Genomic DNA, 27638 nt, shown 5'->3' with positions numbered 1-27638 from the left:
AGGACAGAACATGGCACATATTTGTAGATTGTAAGCTCTTTTGGGCAGGGCCCTCTTCACCTCTTGTATCGGTTATTGATTGCTTTATATGTTACTCTGTATGTCCAATGTATGAAACCCACTTATTGTACAGCGCTGCGGAATATGTTGGCGCTTTATAAATAAATGTTAATGTAATGTAATATACATCCCATTGCAGTGTTGCTCCACTGGATTACAACTTCCAGTGAGATGATGCATTATGGGAGGTGTAGTTGAGCAAACACAAAGACTTAAACCTTGCCATAGGCATGTATGTAAGTATAGGACAGCCTGGCATGTTTTGCACATTGGCAAGTTATGGGGACACCAAGGCTCCCTAGTCTGCCCCCTAGTGTTGGACTGGCCCACCAGGATACCAGTAAAACTCCCGGGGGGCCCAGGTGTCAGTGGGCCCTCCTGCTCCTGCCCATTTGGCCTGTTTCATGGCCATTCCCTATTTCTGAATGGGAAGAAATAGATGGAAGAATAGATGCTAGCATGTAAATAAAAGAGACTAGGAGAATAAAGAGGTTGGGTGAGGAAAGGGGGAATATAGTTTGGAGAGTGGGCCTATGGGCTAAGGTTTTCTGGTGGGCCCCTGGGGTCCCAGTCTGACACTGGTCCCTTATGAATACAGAGCTACCAAATACATTTAGTAGATGAGGCCTTCTTTCTTTCCTTACGTCAGAAACGGCTAAGAAGAACCTCAATAACTAAGTCCTAACTGGCATTACCAGAAATTATGGCTTATTAAATGACCTGGAACTGGAACTGGAACTCGATTTATAAAACTCAACAGTTCAGTGTTATAAAGAGAAAAGGATCCGGACCACCTATAATGCAGTACAAAGCATATAACATCCTTATTACAGGATGCTGTTTGGGTAAGTTTGGGAGAATTGTTTCTTTTAAGAAAGGCTCCCATCATTGATATAGATCAGGGCTGTCCAAATAGAGGATACCGGGCAAGATGTGACCCTCCTGTGGATGTATATGGCCCCCAGTCTGCTCAAAGGCTCCATAGACTTAACTGTATGACATCAACAATATCAATGTCTTGTATTAAAGCCCTTGGCCCGTTGCCTTGTGCTTTGATATAGACAGGGATATAAATGTTGATTAATGATATGTTTGTATTTTATTATAGGTAAAAACAACATACGGGGCAAAGAGGCACCTAGTTGGACTAGCTGATGCCCCTCCCATTGCTGCCCCACAATTGTGCTCTTTGTACTAGAGCCTTTTTGCCACCCCTGTGGGGTGCTGGTATCTGAGGCAACTGTTATGTATTTATTGTTTTTATTTAAGGGTGGGAGGGGTTCGATCCTGTTTGTCCCCCCTGGAGCTTAAGCCTTAAGTGCTGGGTAAGCATGAAATACATTATATCCATGGGGCATTTACTGGTTTTAATGGACTAAAAAAGAATTCTACTTTCCCCGCTGGCCTCATTGCCACCTTGCCCCTCGTATCATTATATAAAGTCAGTCCAAGGCAGATATGTGCAGCTTTATCCATTCCTTACGTATATGCACGGCTTGGGTCAGACTTCCACTCACCAGACACATAATAATTATATTTTTTTAAAAACATATCATACGGACCAGTTTATGGCTAACCACGTATAGGCTTCAAAATTCAAAACTAATCATGCATTAAGACATGTTTAACTACTTGCAACTACTAAGGGTCAGTCGTCTCACCTATGTAGAAACAGCAGCATGGTAATTCCCAATTATATATATATATATATAATAATATTTATATACAAAATAAATAAGGGTCTATGTCCATATGATTGTTATATGGGCCGGGCACAATCTCACCTGGATCATTATTACAACAGAGATTTGGAGGTTGAGTTGATATCACAAGGGGTTTACATTCCATTTAAGAACAAACTTTCATTCTGAATTTCAACTGTTTTATACCCATTATTCTTAAGAAATACCTTTCGTTCAAATGCTAAAATACAGTGTCCTGTAATATGCCCCTTGAAAGCCAATACATAGGGGCTGATTTACTAAGACACGAATTCGAATCCGAATTGGAAAAATTCCGATTGGAAAACGAACATTTTGCGACTTTTTTTCGATTTTTTCGGCGCCTTTACGACTTTTCGGAAATTGTCGCAACTTTTTCGTTACCAATACAATTTGTGCAAAAAAACGCGAGTTTTTCGTAGCCATTACGATTCGCTCGTATCTTGTCGCGACTTTTTCGTATTGAGCGCTCGTAAGCGGCGGGCGAAACTTTCAGACTTAGCATGATTTGGCACTCTGCAGCTCCAACCCGGCCCAAGGAAAGTCTCCCATAGGGCTCAATGGCACTCTGCAGCTCCAACCTGGCCCAAGGAAAGTCTCCCATACGGCTCAATGGCACTCTGCAGCTCCAACCCGGCCCAAGGAAAGTCTCCCATAGGGCTCAATGGCACTCTGCAGCTCCAACCCGGCCCAAGGAAAGTCTCCCATAGGGCTCAATGGCACTCTGCAGCTCCAACCCGGCCCAAGGAAAGTCTCCCATAGGGCTCAATGGCACTCTGCAGCTCCAACCCGGCCCAAGGAAATCCTCCCATAGGGCTCAATGGCACTCTGCAGCTCCAACCCGGCCCAAGGAAAGTCTCCCATAGGGCTCAATGGCACCCTGCAGCTCCAACCCGGCCCAAGGAAAGCCTCCCATAGGGCTCAATGGCACTCTGCAGCTCCAACCCGGCCCAAGGAAAGTCTCCCATAGGGCTCAATGGCACTCTGCAGCTCCAACCCGGCCCAAGGAAAGTCTCCCATAGGGCTCAATGGCACTCTGCAGCTCCAACCCGGCCCAAGGAAAGCCTCCCATAGGGCTCAATGGCACTCTGCAGCTCCAACCCGGCCCAAGGAAAGTCTCCCATAGGGCTCAATGGCACTCTGCAGCTCCAACCCGGCCCAAGGAAAGTCTCCCATAGGGCTCAATGGCACTCTGCAGCTCCAACCCGGCCCAAGGAAAGTCTCCCATAGGGCTCAATGGCACTCTGCAGCTCCAACCCGGCCCAAGGAAAGTCTCCCATAGGGCTCAATGGCACTCTGCAGCTCCAACCCGGCCCAAGGAAAGCCTCCCATAGGGCTCAATGGCACTCTGCAGCTCCAACCCGGCCCAAGGAAAGTCTCCCATAGGGCTCAATGGCACTCTGCAGCTCCAACCCGGCCCAAGGAAAGTCTCCCATAGGGCTAAATGGCACTCTGCAGCTCCAACCCGGCCCAAGGAAAGTCTCCCATAGGGCTCAATGGCACTCTGCAGCTCCAACCCGGCCCAAGGAAAGTCTCCCATAGGGCTCAATGGCACTCTGCAGCTCCAACCCGGCCCAAGGAAAGTCTCCCATAGGGCTCAATGGCACTCTGCAGCTCCAACCCGGCCCAAGGAAAGTCTCCCATAGGGCTAAATGGCACTCTGCAGCTCCAACCCGGCCCAAGGAAAGTCTCCCATAGGGCTCAATGGCACTCTGCAGCTCCAACCCGGCCCAAGGAAAGTCTCCCATAGGGCTCAATGGCACTCTGCAGCTCCAACCCGGCCCAAGGAAAGTCTCCCATAGGGCTCAATGGCACTCTGCAGCTCCAACCCGGCCCAAGGAAAGTCTCCCATAGGGCTCAATGGCACTCTGCAGCTCCAACCTGGCCCAAGAAAAGTCACCATACTGAAGCTTGAATGAATCCGAATGCTACGAAAAAATCGCAACATTTTGCGCAACTTTCGGAATGGCTACGAAAAAGGCGCGACTTTTCGTGCAAGTTTTAGCGCTACGAAAAAATCGCCAGATTTTGCGCAACATTCGGAATGGCAACGAAAAAGTCGCGATAATTTTCAGAAAAATCGCCAAATACCGATCATTACGAAAAAAACGCAATCGGACGCATTCGGCCCGTTCGTGGGTTAGTAAATGTGCCCCATAGTGATGAGCGAATTTTTTCGCCAGGCATGGATTCGCATCGAATTTCTGCATTTCGCCATTGAAGAATTGTTTTGCAAAACTTCTGTGAAAATTCGCTGCGGAAAAATTCGCCACATGTAAATTTTTTTTTTTGTTGCGCGTCTAATTGGGCGCAGCAATAAAAGCGCGGGCAACAAAATATAGATGCGGGCAACAAAAAATAGACACAGATGACAAAAAAGACGCGGGTGACAAAAAAAAATGCGCGACAAATGCGTTTCGCGAATTTTTCGCCGTTGCGAATTTCCTTTCCGTTTTGCGAATTTTATGGCGAAGCGAAACGGGACAGATTCGCTCATCACTACCAATACCTATCGGTGCTACCTATTCTCTGCCCCTTTATATCACATGTAGGCTCTTCAACCACAAGTTACACTTGGATCTTTATATATTACAAGGTTATTTCTTATTTATAACAGTGACCAACATGCGTAAAGTATGTAGAAATAAAAAAAAAAAACACAGAAAGTCATAGTTTGAGGTAACAGATGTATCTAAAACATTTCTAGAAGTTTGAAAGGACTTCAATGTTCAATTTTCCTACAGAAAAATAGAAAGTCTTAACTTTAACTGTACTTAATAAAGCACAATGTCTGGCTTAGGCTGATGCCACACGTGGCGTTTTTACGCTGCGTATTTTCTCAGCCTAAAAACGCCGCACAAGCCACACAGCCCCTGACTATGGCGTTTTTCAGCCTAGTACTGGTGACGTAGCAAATCCCGTTTCCATGGTGATAATAGTGCGAAATAGTAAAAAACGCCACGTATTTCCGCTAGGTCTGGCAGCTGCCTTTGTGTATACATAGGAATAGCTTGCTTTGCAAATAACGACGTATTTCGGCAAACGCTTGAAAAATCCGTGCTAAGGCGTTTTCTAGCGTATTTACGCTTTGTGTGGTTTCCTTCGAGTCTTTTCAAGTTATTTCTATGGATGATGATTTAGCGCGTTTTTCAGCGCCGAGAGAATTAGAAAATACGCAGCGTAAAAACGCCACGTGTGGCATCAGCCTTACAAACACATCCAGAAACAATAATAGTCTTAGGGGCTGATTTACTAATCCATGAATCCGAATGAGAAAAATTCGGATTGGAAAACAAACATTTTGCGACTTTTTCGTATTTTTTGCGATTTTTTTCGCCGCCGTTACGACTTTTTCGTGAATTGTCGCGACTTTTTTATAGCCATTATGACTATCGTGAATTGTCGCGACTTTTTCATAGCCATTATGACTTTCGTGAATTGTCGCGCCTTTTTCATAGCCATTATGACTTTCGTGAATTGTCGCGCCTTTTTCATAGCCATTATGACTTTCGTGAATTGTTGCGACTTTTTCATAGCCATTATGACTTTCGTGAATTGTTGCGACTTTTTCATAGCCATTACGACTTCCGACTTTTTCGTATTGAGCGCTCGAAAAATTTGCAACGATTCGCGAAAAAGTCGCAAAATACTGAACATTATGAAAAAAAACGCATTTGGACGCTTTTCGGACGTTTGTGGATTAGTAAATGTGCCCCTTAGTCTATAGTCTATAGCAGGACTTCCCAACCTTTTCAGCAGCACGGCCCGGTAGGAGGCAAATTTTTTTTCCCACAGACCGAGGGGGGCGGGGCGCGCCGCGTAATACATGCGGCGCGCTGGGGAGGGGGGGTGCGCTGCGGCCCACTGCCGGAACTGGTCCGTGGCCCGGCAGTTGGGGACCCCTGGTCTATTGGGTTTCTGGCAGTTGGGGACCCCTGGTCTATTGGGTTTCTGGCATCATATGCCTCCCTGAGGTTTGATTCAAGGGTGGTTCTTGAGAAAGAAATGCCTAATTTCATGGAAAAGGGATGTTTTAGGGCACCATGGAGGCACGAAAGAGCCAGAATAGAGTAAATCTATTACATTCTAATACACAGGAGCAACCAAGTATCTGGCTTTCTTGTAGACCATATAAAATCAAGGGCAACACTGTTGTGTCTCTGGATATGTTTATAAATTGTATCTACACAGTACAGTGAGTGGGTTACTGATGGGCACAGGTTGTTACGGATCCAGTACAAACGATTTGAGCCAAATATACATATATTCTGACAATGTATAAATATGTTACCTGGGAGTCAATTCATATGTGCAAAATTAAATATACACATTTTGCTGTAAGCATGATTCCTTCCTACATTCTGGGAAGAAAATGCGTCACGGTCATTGCGGGTGAGATTTTCGTTCCTCTCTTTATCCGCCCATGTTTGCTTAATCCAAGGTAAGCCCCGTGATACAGTTCCGATTCGTAGGCGTTGTAATTGTTCGACAACACAATTTCGCGAAACTTGCACTCATCCTGGAAGGAAGGCTGATAAAGGAAAAGTATGGGGTGAAGATGGGTGACATTATAGGAACAGCAGGCAAAACTGAAAAAATAACAAATGCAGAGCAAACACAACAGAAAGTTACATGACTTTACATTGCATGATCTTATCCACAGTCTAATGGCTTCCTGACCCACTTGTTTCCTTCTAGTACTGTATATCCTCGAGTATAAGCCTAGTTTTTCAGCACCCAAAATATGCTGAAAAAGTCACCCTCGGCTTATACTCGAGTCAGGTGCCATGGGTCCCTCCAGACTCCTTTCAGCACCCTCTGTCCTTTGTGTGCAAATTAGGCCCCCTGCAACCAGACCCTCCAGCACCCTGGCCCACTCCCAGTCGCAATACTTATTCCTCCTTACATGTCCTCCGGGACCGGGCCCTGCTGCCAGTTTGCCAATGCGCAATGAGCGTGTGGTAGTACTCATATTGTTTTTGTTGACCCTTTTCTCCACTTACAGAGCTAGTTTACTGTTTTTCTTTTAAATAAATATTTAAAAACCTATACCCCACTGATGCCTCAATTAATGTAATTTTACTGGTATATATTTTGATTAATGAAACTTAGCAGTAGGTGCTGCATTTCCCACCCTAGGCTTATACTCGAGTTAATAAGTTTTTCCAGTTTTCTTAGGTAAAATTAGGTACCTCGGCTTATATTCGGATCGGCTTATACTCGAGTATATACGGTAGTTTGATTACAAGTATTAATCTTATTGCAGAGGGTGGGGGGGGGGCAGATTGGAAATTAACAATAAAAATAATCAAAATGGTTAAAATGTAAATTATATTTACTGTATATACTCGAGTATAAGCCTAGTTTTTCAGCACCCAAAATGTGCTGAAAAAGTCACCCTCTGCTTTTACTTGAGTTGGGTGCCATGGGTCCCTCCAGACTAGCACCCTCTGTCCATTATGCGCTAATTAGGCCCCCCCGCAACCAGACCCTCCAGTGACCTGTCCCGCTCCCAAATTCATCTTCATCTACCGTCCCATTCTGCACTAGACATTGCACTTTATATCCTATATAAACTATATATAGTTTTGAAGTATTTTAACTCTTTGTGTTTAGCTTGGTTGCTGATTGAGCTAAGGGGGTAGTACTCTTAAGGTATCATTGTTGACACCATATTGGTTTTGTTGACCCTCTTCTCCAGTTAAGTTGGCCATACACGCTAAGATCCGCTCGCTTGGCAAGGTCTCCAAGTGAGCGGATTTTCTCCCAATATCTCTACAACATCTCCCAACATCTCTGGGTGGACGATTTTGGGCTGATTCAGGCTAATTCGGTCGTTTGGCCCTGGGGCCAAACAATCGAATCAGAACGACTGGTATTGGTGCATTCGATTTGGGGACCGCATCAACAAGCTGATGTGGTCCCTTATCCGACTAAATTTCTGAACCTGCCCAATTGTTATACCCGGCCAGATATCAGTTGGGCAAGCCCGTCGTTAGTGCCCCTACACGGGCCGATAAGCTGCCAAGTCAGTCTAAGGGACCCATATCGACAGCTACAGTCGACCACCTTTACAGAGCTAGTTTACTGTTTTTCTTTGAAATAAATATTTAAAAACTTATACCCCACTGATTCCTCATTTAATGTCATTTTATTGGTATTTATTTTGGCTATTAAAACTTAGTAGTAGCTGCTGCATTTCCCACCCTAGGCTTATACTCGAGTCAATACGTTTTTCCAGTTTTCTTAGGTAAAATTAGGTACCTCGGCTTATATTCGGCTTATACTCGAGTATGTACATAACCCATTACATTATGTTCATGGTACCCCTTTAAATAAACTAAGGGTGCATATTAAATGTCAACGTATTGGTCACCTAACTGGGACCATGCTTTGGAACAAAAAAGACAGTCATCCATAACCTTATAAAACTGATAAACCCCAGGCTCAAACTCCAAAGTGCCAGAACCAGGGTTGATCTGGTTACAGGACACATATTCCTCAGAATCAAAATAAATCACATGATGAAAATGGTTATTTGAGAGGGACAAAGCTTCTGCATCCCAATACAAGACATGTTGGAAGGTAGTATATTTTTGGGAATCAATAGTAGAAGGGAAATATGATGAAGATGCACAACAGCATTTCTGTCCTACACACAAACAGAACTTCTTTTTACTAACTGAATAGCATTGGTAAAGGACATCATTATTTAATAATAATATTTTTAATGCAAACACAACATCCCCCAGATGAAAGTATTTGGGACATTTACTGGTATGAAGGCAAAATGTTATATCGATGACATTCCAGACCACAGGGGTCAAGCACAATCAGAATGTATTTTCCTATAATGCTGCCTTTTTTACAGTATTATAGTGCTGTTGAACTTCACAGGAGGCATTGGGAATGAGGCCATTGTGGGGTTTGTGTCAAAATAAATGCAATTGTGCTAGCCAGATGCAGTTGCACCTAATATTTTTGAAGCCCGGTTGCCATTATTTCTGCTGTTTGGGGTGTAAATTATGTGTGCACCCTATTCTTTAGACACAAATGCACTGCTTCCATTGATGTAGGACTCTGGGGGAACCCTTGGGCTACTGCCTGGTCCAGGGGTGGTAGCAGCTCCAGTGCTCCCCTGAGTCAGTAGATGCAATTGTGCATGATTCAGAACAGGCAAGGGGCAAAGGGGCTCCAAGCATAAATATATTGAAGGGCACATTTTAATACAAATACCTTTAATGAATGGGGCTTTATGTGCCACTAACTGCAGGGAAATGTGCACAAACACAGCTGAACTTAAGTTACTTCACGTTAGATCTACCTTTTGTTTCTTCTCTACCCTGAAGCATCTCTAACCATATGAATGTATCAGAGCGACTAAGGATTTCCCAGTCAGTTGTTGCCCCAGTAGCCAACCATTTCTTCTTTGCCCCCACCTTCATACAACTTATTAAGATTCCTCTTTGTGGAATACCCTAATACGATTTTCCATTCATCTCGCTTAGCAATATCAACCCCATACCTGGTGGGTTTTATAGGTTTTATGTTCCGCACCTGCTCTTGTGGCATCATTTGGTTTTGCTACATCTATTGAAACTAATCTAAAAGATCTTAAATCATAACAGATTAGATCTACCTTTTATTTCTTCCCTACCCTGGAGCATCTCTAACCATATGAATGTATCAGAGCAACTAAGGATTTCTCACACCAGTCTTCCCAGTCAGTTGTTGCCCCAGTAGCCAACCATTTCTTCTCTGCCCCAACCTTCATGCAACTCATAAAGATTCCTCTTTGTGGAATACCCTAATACGATTTTCCATTCATCTCGCTTAGCAATATCAACCCCATACCTGGTGGGTTTTATAGGAATGTTCCGCACCTGCTCTTGTGGCATCACTTGGTTTTGCTACATCTACTAAAACTAATCTGAAAGATCTCATATCATAACAGATTAGATCTACCTTTTATTTCTTCCCTACCCTGGAACATCTCTAAACATATGAATGTACCAGAGCGACTAAGGATTTCTCAGTCAGTTGTTGCCCCAGTAGCCAACCATTTCTTCTTTGCCTCAACCTTCATACAACTTATTAAGATTCCTCTTTGTAGAATACCCTAATACGATTTTCCAACAACCCCATACCTGGTGGGTTTTATAGGAATGTTCCACACCTGCTCTTGTGGCATCACTTGGTTTTGCTACATCTATTAAAACTAATCTGAAAGATCTCAAATGATAACAGCCGGGCAACATTTTCTTGTTGAGTTCCGCTTTGTAATCTAAAGGTTCCATCCAGGCCAGCAAAGCATTATGTTACTGCAAGGATTACAGCACGCTTGGTGTTTCACTTAATATGAAGTGGTTATTTCATATCTCCGTATAAACCGTAACATATGCCAAGGTGATGCCTCGGTGTGGATAATCTTTAACTCTAAAAGCTAAAAGAGTCTAAAATTGCACCTTCGTCTCTATAGATGAGGTAAGGCATTGATTATAGTTATACCAGAAATGCTGTGACGTAGGTGCCGGCAAGGGTATCACTGAATATTTCTATCCTGAGTGACCTTACCCATTAAGTAGAGTAGGGTATGATTTAGTGGCTTCGCAAGGACACTTTAAAAGCGTATTATTTGTAAAGGATAAGAGTGTGTTATGACAGACGGTGCCTGAGAGTCTGTACCCAACAATAAATCTCGTTCTTCAGCTTTCAGCCTGTGTGGCTCAGATGCCACCTGTTTCGCTTATACTCTCCACTTGCTGATATACATTAGCAGGGCTCTATTTTATTTGCCTGTTACATATTAATAGTGCAATTTATATTTGCCAGCAAATACACTAAATGCAACCCGATAGGCAAAACGGAGCCGTGACACATTTTATATTTAAAGACGGCCACATGGCAAATAATCAGTTAATCCCCCTGACACGATTAAAAGACAGATACATATGTAGCTTGATATATTCCCAAGTATTCTAGGGTCCCTCCGACCAGCTGACTAGCAGCGGGTTTGCGAGCATTTAATAAATGGTAAGGCTAAAGAATGTTATAGTAAAGGGAGACTAATACTTATAGAAAGGTTTCTGATGCATAAAAGAGCATGGATACAGAGACGGATACAGAGATAATGGATACAGAGACGGATACAGAGATGGATACAGAGACGGATACAGAGATAATGGATACAGAGATAATGGATACAGAGATAATGGATACAGAGACAGATACAGAGATAATGGATATCGCCAGTCCTATATTTATAGAAGGATCAAGAACCAATTTATCTTTTTTGCATTACAACCTTCTTCATTATTTTCATGATAGAATTTTTTCTGTACAGGAAGAATAAAATGGATCTTCCACTAATGCCTAATTAAAAGTAAAGGGCTTCGCTTTCCCATGTGCAAGAGCCAGCTTCAGTGTCAGTAACTTATACCAACCAATCAGCAGCTACGATTTAAACCAATTGTCCCATTGTTTTACCATTTCAACCTCCCTGCAACAGAAGGTCTACTTAGATCAAAACCTGGCAATTGTGATGCCAAGTAAACATTATAAGTTACCAGTAGGGATTGTACATGTATGGGATCCCTTATCCAGAATGTTCCAAATTATGGACATCTCCCATAGACTCCATTATAAGCAAATAATTCAATCCCAACTAAGATATAATTACCCCTTATTGGGGGCAGAACAGCCCTATTGGGTTTATTTAAAGGAACAGTAACACCAAAAAATGAAAGTGTATAAAAGTAACTAAAATATAATGTGCTGCTGCCCTGCACTGGTAAAAGTTGTGTGTTTACTTCAGAAAGTCTACTATAATTTATATACGTAAGCTGCTATGCAGCCATGGAGGCAGCCATTCAAAGGAGAAAAGGCACAGGCACATAGCAGATAACAGATAAAACACTATTGTATTTTACAGAGCTTATCTGTTATCTGCTATGTAACCTGTGCCTTTTCTCCTTTTTTCCAGCTTGAATGGCTGCCCCCATGGCTACACAGCAGCTTATTATATAAATTATAGTAGTGTTACTGTAGCAAACACACCAGTTTAAACAGTGCAGGGCAACAGTGCATTATATTTTTATTACTTTAAAGCTCTTTCATTTTTTGGTGTTACTGTTCCTTTAATGGTTAAATGATTCCCTTTTCTCTGTAATAATAAAACAGTACCTTTACTTGATCCCAACTAAGATATAATTACCCCTTATTGGGGGCAGAACAGCCCTATTGGGTTTATTTAATGGTTAAATGATTCCCTTTTCTCTGTAATAATAAAACAGTACCTGTACTTGATCCCAACTAAGATATAATTACCCCTTATTGGGGGCAGAACAGCCCTATTGGGTTTATTTAATAGTTAAATGATTCCCTTTTCTCTGTAATAATAAAACAGTACCTGTACTTGATCCCAACTAAGATATAATTACCCCTTATTGGGGGCAGAACAGCCCTATTGGGTTTATTTAATGGTTAAATGATTCCCTTTTCTCTGTAATAATAAAACAGTACCTGTACTTGATCCCAACTAAGATATAATTACCCCTTATTGGGGCAGAACAGCCCTATTGGGTTTATTTAATGGTTAAATGATTCCCTTTTCTCTGTAATAATAAAACAGTACAGGTATCGGACCCCTTATCCGGAAACCCGTTATCCAGAAAGCTCCGAATTACGGAAAGCCCGTCTCCCATAACTCCATTATAAGCAAATAATTCAGAATTTTAAAACCGATTTCCTTTTTTATGTAGAAATAAAACAGAACCTTGTAATTGATCCCAACTAAGATATAATTAATCCTTATTGGATGCAAAACAATCCTATTGGGTTTAATTAATGTTTTATTGATTTTTTAGTAGACTTAAGGTATGGAGATCCAAATTACGGAAAGACCCCTTATCCGGAATACCCTTGGTCCCGAGCATTCTGGATAATGGGTCCTATACCTGTACCTGTACTTGATCCCAACTAAGATATAATTACCCCTTATTGGGGGCAGAACAGCCCTATTGGGTTTATTTAATGGTTAAATGATTCCCTTTTCTCTGTAATAATAAAACAGTACCTGTACTTGATCCCAACTAAGATATAATTACCCCTTATTGGGGCAGAACAGCCCTATTGGGTTTATTTAATGGTTAAATGATTCCCTTTTCTCTGTAATAATAAAACAGTACCTGTACTTGATCCCAACTAAGATATAATTACCCCTTATTGGGGCAGAACAGCCCTATTGGGTTTATTTAATGGTTAAATGATTCCCTTTTCTCTGTAATAATAAAACAGTACCTGTACTTGATCCCAACTAAGATATAATTACCCCTTATTGGGGGCAGAACAGCCCTATTGGGTTTATTTAATGGTTAAATGATTCCCTTTTCTCTGTAATAATAAAACAGTACCTGTACTTGATCCCAACTAAGATATAATTACCCCTTATAATAATATAATATAATAAGTTCTTTATACTTCCCCAAGTCATATGAGCCTCAGCTTAAACTTGAACTCTCCCAAGTGTTACCTCTTAGGTTGTTTCTATATAAACATTTTATTGGTATGACATGGGATACAATACTGAATAATTAACATGTATTCCTTCTGTCACAATCACAATTATGAGAACAGGAGGATAAAAATAGAAACTTCCCTAAGAAAAATACAAACTCCTGTCTATCAACACAAGCAGTTAGCCTCTCGAAACAACATGCGACCGCACACGCCTGCCTACGTGCATTAATAACCTTGTGTTATGTGAATGCCATCATGTTCTCTGCTGGTAGGACACGGCTGCGAGAATAAGCACCCAAATGACTTGATTTACAGTCTTTTTATAGCCGTACTGTATTTATATTTATGCAGAGAATGAAAATCACTGACCATACTTTCTTTTCATTTATGATATAAAGAAATACATTTACTAAAAACTCAACTTAATATATTTATTGGAGAAATATCATACCTTAGCCAAATTTTCCAATAGATTTTGAAGTGCAATGACACCAAAGTTTCACAAAGTGAATAATAAGTGAATAAAACCAAGGGGAGTTTTTAAATATACCCATAAGTGGAGAGTGAGTTTGCTAAGTAAAGATGTTTTCTTTACAGATTCCTTCATAGCATCCTAGGGCCAGCTTTATATTTACATTACAGGATAAATACAATGCCAGTTCCATGTATAATACCCCAGAACACATGGCAGGATAAATACAGTGCCAATTCCATGTATAATACCCCAGAACACATGGCAGGATAAATACAGTGCCAATTCCATGTATAATACCCCAGAACACATGGCAGGATAAATACAGTGCCAATTCCATGTATAATACCCCAGAACCCACAGCAGGATAAATACAGGGCCAATTCCATGTATAATACCCCAGAACCCACAGCAGGATAAATACAGTGCCAATTCCATGTATAATACCCCAGAACCCACAGCAGGATAAATACAGTGCCAATTCCATGTATAATACCCCAGAACACATGGCAGGATAAATACAGTGACAATTCCATGTATAATACCCCAGAGCAAATGGCAGAATAAATACAGTGCCAATTCCATGTATAATACCCCAGAACACACAGCAGGATAAATACAGTGCCAATTCCATGTATAATACCCCAGAGCAAATGGCAGAATAAATACAGTGCCAATTCCATGTATAATACCCCAGAACACATTGCAGGATAAATACAGTGCCAATTCCATGTATAATACCCCAGAACACACAGCAGGATAAATACAGTGCCAATTCCATGTATAATACCCCAGAGCAAATGGCAGAATAAATACAGTGCCAATTCCATGTATAATACCCCAGAACACATTGCAGGATAAATACAGTGCCAATTCCATGTATAATACCCCAGAACACACAGCAGGATAAATACAGTGCCAATTCCATATATAATACCCCAGAACCCACAGCAGGATAAATACAGTGCCAGTTCCATGTATAATACCCCAGAACACACAGCAGGATAAATACAGTGCCAATTCCATGTATAATACCCCAGAGCAAATGGCAGAATAAATACAGTGCCAATTCCATGTATAATACCCCAGAACACATTGCAGGATAAATACAGTGCCAATTCCATGTATAATACCCCAGAACCCACAGCAGGATAAATACAGTGCCAGTTCCATGTATAATACCCCAGAACACACAGCAGGATAAATACAGTGCCAATTCCATGTATAATACCCCAGAACCCACAGCAGGATAAATACAGTGCCAATTCCATGTATAATACCCCAGAACCCACAGCAAGATAAATACAGTGCCAATTCCATGTATAATACCCCAGAACACACAGCAGGATAAATACAGTGCCAATTCCATGTATAATACCCCAGAACCCACAGCAGGATAAATACAGTGCCAATTCCATGTATAATACCCCAGAACACACAGCAGGATAAATACAGTGCCAATTCCATGTATAATACCCCAGAACACACAGCAGGATAAATACAGTGCCAATTCCATGTATAACACCCCAGAACCCACAGCAGGATAAATACAGTGCCAATTCCATGTATAATACCCCAGAACACACAGCAGGATAAATACAGTGCCAGTTCCATGTATAATACCCCAGAACACATGGCAGGATAAATACAGTGACAATTCCTATATATAATACCCCAGAACACATGGCAGGATAAATACAGTGACAATTCTATATATAATACCCACAGAACACATAGCTAATTACTAGATACTTCCTTGAAAACCTTTTGAAAACAAAAGATATTACATTAAATAAAAGGGAATGTTGGAATTAAGAATGGGATCTGCTAACCCATGCATTCCCATGGTGTAAAACACATAAAACAACGTTGCAGTGGATGGTATAGGAAGAAGCCTGTCTGTATGAGCCCTATATGTGCCCCCCCTCAGAGTCCATTAGATTTGCCAGCAGTGTAATCAGGGGAATATTGGTAAAAAAGAGGGGGGATCTGAATAGTAAGAGAGGTTAAGAAAGACATAAACCCATAAAGAATTACAATAACAAAAATACTATTAAAATAATGATGGAGCAAATAATTAAAACCCTTAAATGGGTGAAAATGTTACTTCCTTCAAAAGTAATAGTTGAGTTGGTCTCTAGAGCTACTCATATTTTATTGTTTAAAAACTTGAATTATAGGTCTCTTTCTAGGATCCTACAATAGTATACCAAGAAACTAGTTGTTATGAGCTGGATGGGAACCCTACAGCTGCACACTGGGCTCATTTAGTGAACAAATTCCTCCCTTCTATCAGACTCACTTACGCTTAATACCAGAAGCTCTGGTCCCCTTGGTGGGATATTTCCCTCCTGATGATAATGTGACCCCCAAAATGACAAAAATAAAAATCTCTATTTTATGAACGACTCTATACTGACACGTACTGTAATGTACCCCATTCTTTTTGTTTACTCTTTCACTACTGCTCTATTTTGTAATCTAAAACTGCAAAACTAAAACCTTTGAAAACCAATTGGAATCAAAATGTCTTTTCTTGCTAAAAAGGGCAACCATCCTATTTCTACAAACCACCAACTAATCACTCTTCTCTTAGTAAGAAATTCCATAATGTGACTGTCCTAATACTTATACAGGGATGGGACCTGTTATCAAGAATGCTCAGGATCTGGGGTTTTCTGAATAAGGGATCTTTCCGTAATTTGGATGTGCATAACTTAAGTCTAAAAATCATTGAATAAACCCAATAGGATTGTTTTGCCCCCAATAAGGGGTAATTATATCTTAGTTGGGATCAAGTACAGGTGCTGTTTTATTATTACAGAGAAAAGGGAATCATTTAACCATGAAATAAACCCAATAGGGCTGTTCTGCCCCAATAAGGGGTAATTATATCTTAGTTGGGATCAAGTACAGGTACTGTTTTATTATTACAGAGAAAAGGGAATCATTTAACCATGAAATAAACCCAATAGGGCTGTTCTGCCCCAATAAGGGGTAATTATATCTTAGTTGGGATCAAGTACAGGTACTGTTTTATTATTACAGAGAAAAGGGAATCATTTAACCATTAAATAAACCCAATAGGGCTGTTCTGCCCCCAATAAGGGGTAATTATATCTTAGTTGGGATCAAGTACAGGTACTGTTTTATTATTACAGAGAAAAGGGAATCATTTAACCATTAAATAAACCCAATAGGGCTGTTCTGCCCCAATAAGGGGTAATTATATCTTAGTTGGGATCAAGTACAGGTACAGTTTTATTATTACAGAGAAAAAGGAATCATTTTTAAAAATTAGAATTATTTGCTTATAATGGAGTCTATGGGAGATGGCCTTTCCCTAATTCGGGAACTTTCTGGATAACGAGTTTCCGGATAAGGGATCCCATACCTGTAGTAAACCCCCCTTTTCTCCAGTTTCCTGGAAACATATCACACATGGAAGGCAAAAAATGGCATTTATAGCATCTGTTCAGGTTGCCTGCCATACATCTTAAAATCAGTGTTGTCTGCCAGGGACCTGACTGCCACAGGCGGCAATTTGACATATCTGGTTGCCCTTTTATTTATGCATTTATGCAACGTGGGGTATGGCAAGGCCAAAGGGCTATATACTGAAATGGTCTAAAAGAAGATATAATATTTCAATGAATGAGCAATATAAGGACATTTATTTATATATACTATCTATCTATATACACACCCGCATAAGGTTATCTTCTCTTCTTATAAACAAAAGCTCTAATATGTGAAACCTTATGATAAATAACCTGTTACTTTTAGGGGAAAAAAAATAACTGCATCTGTATAAGAGTCAGTTGGGGCTTACTGTGCTCTAGATTGAATTTATCCTTTATCTTTGCACTTTAAAAATCTGTTATCTCTTTCGGGGTAAAATTGCTTGGTATATATTAAGTATTATTATGATTTTCACTATAAAGAGGTTATACATCATTAAAATCAGTCCCTGCCCCAGCAGAATGTCTAATTCAAGGTCTCTATCACATTTTTACCAATCTATATATATATATATATATATCTGGAGTGTGGGAGGAATCTGGAATACATGGAGGAAACCCACACTACTGACGGAAACCCATGCAATCATGGAAAGAACATACAGACTTTGCATTGACCAGGTTGGAATTAAACCCAAGACCCCAGCAATGTTATCCAATAGCTCAATAAATGGAAAAACAAACTGGGTTCCATGCACATATATGGGCTAAGTTGTACCTGATTGTCAAGCTACTTAAAAGAAAATATCAACAAATCACATAATACAGATTCAAACCTGATGCCCTGATTTGTCTAATGCAACAGTATCCAACAAAAATAATATACATAGACTTATAGGAGGTAATATAAGTCTACTTGTATCTATAATAAAGTCTGGGATGCTTTAAAGAACTAAGGAGTCAGTTTTAATGTAGGTTTACCTCTGCTTTTATTGGAATATGAAACATTTCCATTGCATGTCCCAGCTCTCTTCAACGTAGGTGGAACACTTGTAGTTTACACATAAAAAAGGGTTTTACCATAATAATCCTAAAATAATGCATTTCAGATTTAAATCTAATAGGGATATTGATATACATTTTTACTCTCCTATATTAAATGAACAGCAGGATACTGTACAGATTGCCCATTAGAGATCAAGCAAGTTGATTCCTTAACATGTTGGGATGTATATTTATTGCACTCTTAAATACATCTGGATGTGGATTCACAGATTACTGGCCTGTTCAGGGATTGGATTATGAACTCTGTTTATACTTCAAAGCTGGCCATACATGTATTGATCTTTCTTTACTTAATGGACAATTTCAGTGTGAGCCGACAAAACCATTCTGAAATTATTATTATTACTATTATTATTATTAGTAGTAGTAGTAGTATTAGTAGTACAGGTATTGGACCCCTTATCCAGAAAGCTCCGAATTACGGAATGCCTGTCTCCCATAGACTCCATTTTAATCAAATAATTCAGAATTTTAAAACTGATTTCCTTTTTCTATGTAGAAATAAAACAGTACCTTGTAATTGATCCCAACTAAGATAGAAATAATCCTTATTGGATGCAAAACATTCCTATTGGGTTTAATTAATGTTTTATTGATTTTTTAGTAGACTTAAGGTGTGGAGATCCAAATTACGGAAAGATCCCTTATCCGGAATGCCCTTGGTCCCATGCATTCTGGATAATGGGTCCTATACCTGTAGTAGTAGTAATAATAATAATAGTAATAATAATAATTTTTTGTCTTTTACAGAACATATTTGTCCATTGTCCAATAGTTTGCAGGCCCAAGCAGGCATTTTTCCTACTTTCAACTAGACAATATGGGGCTGATTTACTAACCCACGAATCCGACCCGAATTGGAAAAGTTCCGACTTGAAAACGAACATTTTGCGACTTTTTCGTATGTTTTGCGATTTTTTCGGCGTCTTTACGAATTTTTCGTTACCAATACGATTTTTGCGTAAAAACGCGAGTTTTTCGTAGCCATTACGAAAGTTGCGTAAAATCGCCCGATTTTTCCGTAGCGTTAAAACTTACGCGAAAAGTTGCGCCTTTTTCGTAGCGTTAAAACTTAAAAGGTGCGAGGTTTCGCGTAAGTTTTAACGCTACGAAAAAAGCGCAACTTTTTGCGCAAGTTTTAACGCTACGAAAAATCGCCAGATTTTACGCAACTTTCGTAATGGCTACGAAAAACTTGCGTTTTTACGCAAAAATCGTATTGGTAACGAAAAATTCGTAAAGACGCAGAAAAAATCGCAAAAAATACGAAAAAAATCGCAAAATACCGATCATTACGAAAAAAACGCAATCGGACTCATTTCGACCCGTTCGTGGGTTAGTAAATGTGCCCCTATGTCTTGAAATGGTCTTTTCGTTGATGGACAAATTGTATTTTTAAATGATCGTTTCAAGAAAAGCTTGATCCTACAATAAGATCTTTTAAAAATCTACACATGTGTGGCCAGCTTAAGGCCCAGACAGAACCATAAGTGACCACTTCTCTCTAAAGAGAGACTACCTGGACAAACCAAATCTACCTGTAAAACACACTCACTATAAAGATCTATGCATACCTTATTGTACAGTGCTGCGGAATATGTTGGCGCTTTATAAATAAATGTTAATAATAATAATAATACCAACATAGCAGTTAGGGATAGCATGGTTAGGGATAGCCCCTGTAACAATGGGAAGGCAGCTTATGGTGGGATGACTGTATTGGGACATCAGTATCAAACACCAGACTATACTTTGTAAATATAAAATATATTCTATTACTATATTATCTTTTCAGTTTAACTCGTGGTGAGCTAATAATTAAAAGCACCCTAAGCTGCAATGTCTGTCTACCCATTGTTTGAGTGTATGACTTGGGCATAAGGATCTCTCTAACCATGTTGCCAGGTCTAACTATTTTATTTTTGGTTGCATGACATACCTAAATGTTCATGGACATTCTGAGTTTTATCCCAGTATAAGCCAACACATTAACAGGGGATAGAAATCAATTCTACATGGGGTAAAGGGTAAGCAAACCTTCCCTCAAACGTATTAGACTTATAATTCCAGATGCAAAAGGATCATCCCTATGAGCTAGAGCTACTGTATGTTTGTCATATTGACGTTACCCAATATTTATGCTACTTTGGCTTGCCGATATTACACTGTAATCAGACTCCAGGAGGGCAGATCAAGTGCTGTTTAGGTGTTTAATGCCCAGTGACGATCATATCAAATTTATCTAAAACCTTGTTGGAGTAGGAGGGAGTGGAAAGAGAAGGATAAAAACAAATGGCATACATTTCTGTAGAGCTACTAGAATTATGGAATAATGTTATCAAAGGGTATCAAAGTAGAAAATGCTTACTGAGAAAATATCAATATTTAATGTATTAATGTATCATTAATACAATATAATTAATTTTGTTGTTAAAACTCTTGTTTGAACCCTGTCAAATAAATAAATCTAATGAAATGCCCGGCCCCAGCAAAAAACGGTTCTCGCCTTTACAGGTAAAGGGGTTTATTTACTTACCGAAGCATACATTCTCCCCTTGCTGTTCATAGCCACAAACAGGTCACTTTTCACACCAAACAAGCTAATAATCCCTCGATCTACAGTTGAAATTTCTAACAGACCTAAGCAAATGAAAAAGCTTAATGTTATTTATGTTATTGGCATATTTACATCAAAATATACATACAGAAATGACTACAAACCAATGAAAAATACAAGGGACAATATACTTTCCTGCAAGACCATAGTTTGCATATTCTACAGGTATGGGATCCCTTATCCGGAAACCCATTATCCAGAAAGCTCCGAATTATGGAAAGCCCGTCTCCCATAGACTCCATTTTAATCAAATAATTCACAGTTTTAAGATTGATTTCCTTTTTCTCTGTAATAATAAAACAGTACCTGTACTTGATCCCAACTAAGATATAATTACCCCTTATTGGGGGCAGAACAGCCCTATTGGGTTTATTTCATGGTTAAATGATTCCCTTTTCTCTGTAATAATAAAACAGTACCTGTACTTGATCCCAACTAAGATATAATTACCCCTTATTGGGGGCAGAACAGCCCTATTGGGTTTATTTAATGGTTAAATGATTCCCTTTTCTCTGTAATAATAAAACAGTACCTGTACTTGATCCCAACTAAGATATAATTACCCCTTATTGGGGCAGAACAGCCCAGTTGGGTTTATTTAATGGTTAAATGATTCCCTTTTCTCTGTAATAATAAAACAGTACCTGTACTTGATCCCAACTAAGATATAATTACCCCTTATTGGGGCAGAACAGCCCTATTGGGTTTATTTAATGGTTAAATGATTCCCTTTTCTCTGTAATAATAAAACAGTACCTGTACTTGATCCCAACTAAGATATAATTACCCCTTATTGGGGGCAGAACAGCCCTATTAGATTTATGTAATGGTTAAATGATTGGGTTTATTTAATGGTTACATTTTAATTAATTGCCTTCCTCTTCTGCTCTGTGAGACTGCAATTTTATTTTGAGTTAAATTGGACCCTAGAAAGCATTCCAGACTGCTGAAAAAAATACAAAAAATAATTGAAAAACAAACACCCACAATAAAAATGAAGACCAATTGCAAATTACCTAAGTATATCACTGTCTATTAGGGTTACTACCTGGCCAGTATTTGACCGGCCCAGCAGGTAAATCACCAGATAGAGCTGGAAATAAAATTACTGCCAATGGTAAATTTGTAATACACTACGAATTCCTCCCTTCCCTGACCCTCTCAGCTATCTTATTACCCCTTATAAGGCCAGTCCTGCCTATGCCCCACCCATTTCCCCACTCCACCCATTGCCCTGCCCCATGTGACGCCCCCACCTGCTTCTCTGACCCGAAGGCCGATATAATAGTAAAAAAAGGAAATCTTACAGTCTATATAATCAAAGGTGAATGCTTCCACATTAGAGACAGATCCCTTTTCCATAAAACTCTAGACCCTGAGCATTCTGAATAATAAATCCTGTATATAATATTGCATGTGTGTTGTTTTCTGCAAGGTGGAGAGCCATGTTTTTGCATTGTGCAAGCAAGGGCTGTTTAGGGAATTACATTACCTTTAAAGGGGCAGTTCTGCCTTCCACTACGTAATCTACGGTAAGCAATTTGCAGTTGGTCTTGTTTATGCATTTCATTTTAGTAATTTGCCTCAATTCAACCTCTCTCCAAAAGAGAAGCTTAAATTATTACTGGCTTTTGGTCAGTAATTGGTATACTACTACAGGTATGGGATCCATTATCCGGACACCGGTTATCCAGAAAGCTCCGAAACAGGAAAGCCTGCCTCCCATAGACTCCATTTTAATAAAAAAATTCAGAATTTTAAAAATGTTTTTTCTTTTTCTCTGTAATAATAAAACAGTACCTGTACTTGATCCCAACTAAGATATAATTACCCCTTATTGGGGGCAGAACAGCCCTATTGGGTTTATTTAATGGTTAAATGATTCCCTTTTCTCTGTAATAATAAAACAGTACCTGTACTTGATCCCAACTAAGATATAATTACCCCTTATTGGGGGCAGAACAGCCCTATTGGGTTTATTTAATGGTTAAATGATTCCCTTTTCTCTGTAATAATAAAACAGTACCTGTACTTGATCCCAACTAAGATATAATTACCCCTTATTGGGGCAGAACAGCCCTATTGGGTTTATTTAATGGTTAAATGATTCCCTTTTCTCTGTAATAATAAAACAGTACCTGTACTTGATCCCAACTAAGATATAATTAATCCTTATTGGACACAAAACAATCCTATTGGGTTTAATTAATGTTTTATTGATTTTTTAGTAGACTTTAGATATGGAGATCCAAATTACAGAAAGATCTCTTATCTGGAATACCCTTGGTCCCAGAGCATTCTGGATAACGGGTCCCATACCTGTACTATAATTAATTTTATCATCTACAAAACATTCTTCATTCTGGCATAGAAATGACTGCTGGGTTACTAAGGTGAGCCACCGCAGCAACCCAATAACAGTTAACATTGCAAACAACAGCAAAAATCTAATCATTCAAACGCCATAAAAGTTAAAGGCCAAGTTCCTATCGTCTCATAAAACCAATATCAGCAATGTACGGGAGTTAATTGTAAGTGGAACAGATTTTTAATACCAATGTGCACATTGTCGGTGGCACTACTTTGTGTTCTAGATTAAAAAGGGCACACTCCAACATTAAAGATATATACAATATATACAGTATATATACAATATATGCTTTTTAGAGAAATAAAAAAAAGACTATTGCATGTGATAGAAGGCTGCTGGCTAATGAGCCTAGTTCTATAGCTATTTGGAATGCCTACATGTCTAGCATTCTTTACACTAGGTTTCTGTCAATGTTATCCCAGCTTTAATATATCAACAATGTGCAAGATAAATACCTTCCCGTCCGCAACAACTGCATCTGCACTACAGTCATCCGCTAACTGTATATAGAAATGCATTAATGAATCCGTTGCAATTCAGCAATGAATAAAAGAGTATTGCATGCACCCCAACCTTATTTGTACTGCCATGCAGTTGTTCATTAATAATGAGAATAAACTAGCAAACTAATGCTATATTAATAGATGGTTTAAAAAGGCACCTATATCTGTGTATCTAGGCATAATATGATGTTTGAGCTAATAGGTATCTATTGCAGACAAACCATGGGCGATATTGTTGTTTGCACATTGCAATCAGTAATCCAGGTTGCTTTAAAATAACTTCTTTAAGAATATAACTCACTGTATGGATTTTCACTATGAACCCCACTAATGCTCCCATCAGGGAGAATCTGAAGGTGAAATCCAATTCCGACGTTGCAGTAAAGCCTTCTGTGCCTCTTGATTCCCAGCAAATAGTCGTTCTTCCACTTTACATCCAACTGATCTGCGGGCATCCCAAGCGACCTGGCGAAAAGCGACCCCCATCTCCTTTCAAGTAAAGTTCCATTATCTCTGATTGGAAGAGGATACACCGGAACAATCCCCGCCAGGAAACAAAGGACGACAACAGTAGACAACGTCCAGTGAGTGCCGCCTCTGTGGGACATAGTGATGGGAAGCCTTTGGGAAACGGCAACCCGGTGCAACTTCTGGACACGTGGTCAAAATTAATGGCCCTAAAAATACCTCCCTTCTTGTTTTTCTCTCTTTAGCATGGCGGCAAAGGATTATTTTTGGCAAGCAGAAAGAGATAGCTGACATCAAACTAAAGCCTTGGAACAGTTGAGTAGGGAAGATAGAGAGATCAGGAAACATCAAAGTGTTGGGGACCATGTTTTAGAGTTCCTGATTTCCGATGGGCAACCTAGATATATTAGCCTGACCTATCTTTATAGATCAGAGGCTGGCCTATTCCACAGCATCATTCTGACATCAGTGGCATGCCAGGGATAAAATAGCAGCACCGTATGCCCGTACCGCAGACCTGCTCTTCCCAAGCCGGCTGTGAGCTGAAATAAACTTCTCCACCATGCACAAGTTCCATCAGAACAACTATCTGCACTTATTATATGTATATGAAGGAACTCCTCAAGGTCCAAACTTGTGTAATGGTCATATGTCTGGCAGGCACTTTCCTTATTTAGAGAAGGAGAGTAAAAACAGTTCTTTGCCTCATCACCGAGCAATGATAATCTTGCAAGTCACTTCCTCACCACTCTGTCCCCTGGGTTAACATTAGGATAGCTAAATATCAGGCAAGGCTAAGGGAGAGCTCTGCCCTGCACGACTGGAAGTGCAAGCTGGCAATAAATTCCTACTTGTAATTGGAGGAATGGGGGAGTCGCTTTAAAGGATTATTATTTTAAAATTCACTGCTGGAGGAATTCCCAAACATAAGGCGCATAAGGCGTACTCTATGGAAGCTGTTGGAGCTGTGATATATATGATATGGGGTATACAGCGGAACCTGCAGCATACATTTAAAGACAATTATGGAAAGCTGCAGTCTACACATGAAAATGTTTATGCTGTTTATGCTTCAGTCACATATATATGTGTATGTTGAATAAAGAGGGGGAATGCTTTTCTTGTTGCACACCCCTTCTTCTAATTATCAGACTTTCCCCTGCTGTGTCAGAGCATAAAACTTTAATGCAGATTTTAAAGGCAAGATATACCCCTATTTTTTTTTACACAAGGTCATTCAGTTGAATGCATAAACACTATCTATGTTTGGCACCTTTGCCGGGGGCAAAACCTGGAAAAAGGGGTCAGAAAATTGGCATTGGAAGTGGCTTGGTGATGTAGCGGGCAGGACCATGACATCATGGAGTTGGCTGTGACAGGACTATGACATTGCATGTTGAAAACAGGTGGATTTTTGTCTGGTTTCGCAATGCTGAGACCCGGGCAAGATATTGTAAATTGAACAGCCCCTTGAAAACCAGGCTGTCCCATTCAAAACTGGATAGGTGGCAACCCTAATACTATTTTTGTAGATAACAAGTTGTCTAATGCCAGGCAGTGTCATTCTGTGGCTACTAAAGCAAATAAAGTGCTGTCTTGTATAAAAAAGGGCATTGACTCAAGGGATGAGAACATAATTTTGCCCCTTTATAGGTCCCTGGTAAGGCCTCACCTTGAGTATGGGGGGCAGTTTTGGGCTCCAGTCCTTAAGAAGGATATTAATGAGCTGGAGAGAGTGCAGAGACTGCAACTAAACTGGTAAAGGGGATGGAAGGGTTAAACTATGAGGTTAGACTGTCAGGGTTGGGGTTGTTTTCTCTGGAAAAGAGGCGCTTGCGAGGGGACATGATTACTCTGTACAAGTACATTAGAGGGGATTATAGGCAGATAGGGGGGGTTCTTTTTTCCCATAAAAACAATCAGCGCACCAGAGGCCCCCCCTTTAGATTAGAGGAAAGGAGATTCCATTTGAAGCAGCGTAGGGGGTTCCTCACGGGGAGGGCAGTGAGGTTGGGGAATGCCCTTCCTAGTGATGCTGTAATGGCAGATTCTGTTAGTGCCTATAAGAGGGGCCTGGATGGGTTCTTGAACAAGCACAGTACCCAAGGCTATTGTGATACTAATACCTACAGTTAGTATTAATGTTTGTATACCCAGAGCTGAATGGCTGCTTTATAGACATGGTGCAATGTGTCCAGTGTAAAGGGAACCTGTCACCCTAAGAAATAATTCCAAATCCTTTTTGAAAATGTTAGTTAAGCAAAATACACTTTATTTACACTATATAAACCTTTTCTTCACGTAAAGTGGGAGGGGGAATGTGAGGAGTGCAGTGACATGTAGGAAACTCCATCTTAAATTGCACTTAGTGCAGAGAATGACAATGGTATGATAATATCATTGCGGCTTTCTGTACAGATTATGAGAAAATCAAGGGAGGTGTTCTAACCATATATAGAGCCATTTGAACCCCCAGTCAGCAGGGTACAATCCCAATGGTGTTAGACCCATGCTTCTTGGAGTGGTTGACCATGCAATTTCTGTGTATTATAACAAAAAAGGAGGGCTTAGGGAGACGGTAAGGACAGTGGGTGATAGAGTAGGAGATAATGCCGTCCTAAGCAGGCAATCGTTTATAGAACTTGTGAGCATAGAGACAGATCCTCCCTAAACCGTAGTCGTTTGTAGCTGTATCATATAGTTCCATAGTTACATAAGGCTGAAAAAAGACCATCAAGTTCAACCCTTCCAAGTAAACCCAGCACACACAACCTATACTTACCTATCTATCCACTCACATACAGACCCACACTGACCCATCTATCCCCTCACATACAGACCCATACTGACCCATCTATCCACTCACATACAGACCCACACTGACCTATCTATCCACTCACATACAGACCCATACTGACCTATCTATCCACTCACATACAGACCCACACTGACCTATCCATCCACTCACATACAGACCCATACTGACCTATCTATCCACTCACATACAGACCCACACTGACCTATCTATCCCCTCCCATACAGACCCACACTGACCCATCTATCCACTCCCATACAGACCCACACTGACCTATCTATCCACTCACATACAGACCCACACTGACCTATCTATCCACTCCCATACAGACCCATACTGACCTATCTATCCACTCACATACAGACCCACACTGACCTATCTATCCACTCACATACAGACCCACACTGACCTATCTATCCACTCACATACAGACCCACACTGACCTATCTATCCACTCACATACAGACCCACACTGACCCATCTATCCCCTCACATACAGACCCACACTGACCTATCTATCCACTCACATACAGACCCACACTGACCTATCTATCCACTCACATACAGA

The 27638-nt window shown here is 40.2% G+C and overlaps 1 protein-coding gene across 1 annotated transcript; it reads right to left on the bottom strand.

Moving 5' to 3' along the window:
• Window positions 1–6135: 6135 nt before the first annotated feature.
• On the bottom strand, window positions 6136–24395 carry fgf6 (fibroblast growth factor 6). Its single transcript, NM_001142823.1, has 3 exons — window positions 24089–24395; window positions 20833–20936; window positions 6136–6312 (listed from the first exon to the last, which is right to left on the bottom strand). The coding sequence occupies exons 1-3, from the start codon at window positions 24393–24395 to the stop codon at window positions 6136–6138; spliced, it is 588 nt and encodes a 195-aa protein (NP_001136295.1).
• Window positions 24396–27638: the final 3243 nt, after the last annotated feature.

This window comes from Xenopus tropicalis, chromosome 3 (genome assembly GCF_000004195.4).
Source record: "Xenopus tropicalis strain Nigerian chromosome 3, UCB_Xtro_10.0, whole genome shotgun sequence".
NCBI lineage: Eukaryota > Metazoa > Chordata > Amphibia > Anura > Pipidae > Xenopus > Xenopus tropicalis.
The sequence above is the reverse complement of the archived record's forward strand: the minus strand, read 5'-3'. Positions and strand labels throughout refer to the sequence as shown.

Excerpts from the sequence above, each read along its gene's own strand:
- fgf6 (NM_001142823.1), bottom strand. The coding sequence starts at position 24,395 with ATGTCCCACAGAGGCGGCACTCACTGGACGTTGTCTACTGTTGTCGTC. Across the intron at positions 20,937-24,088 it reads TCATAGTGAAAATCCATACA|GTCTGTTAGAAATTTCAACT; the intron begins GTGAGTTATATT and ends TCATTTGCTTAG. Across the intron at positions 6,313-20,832 it reads AGGGGAGAATGTATGCTTCG|CCTTCCTTCCAGGATGAGTG; the intron begins GTAAGTAAATAA and ends TTCCTTTATCAG.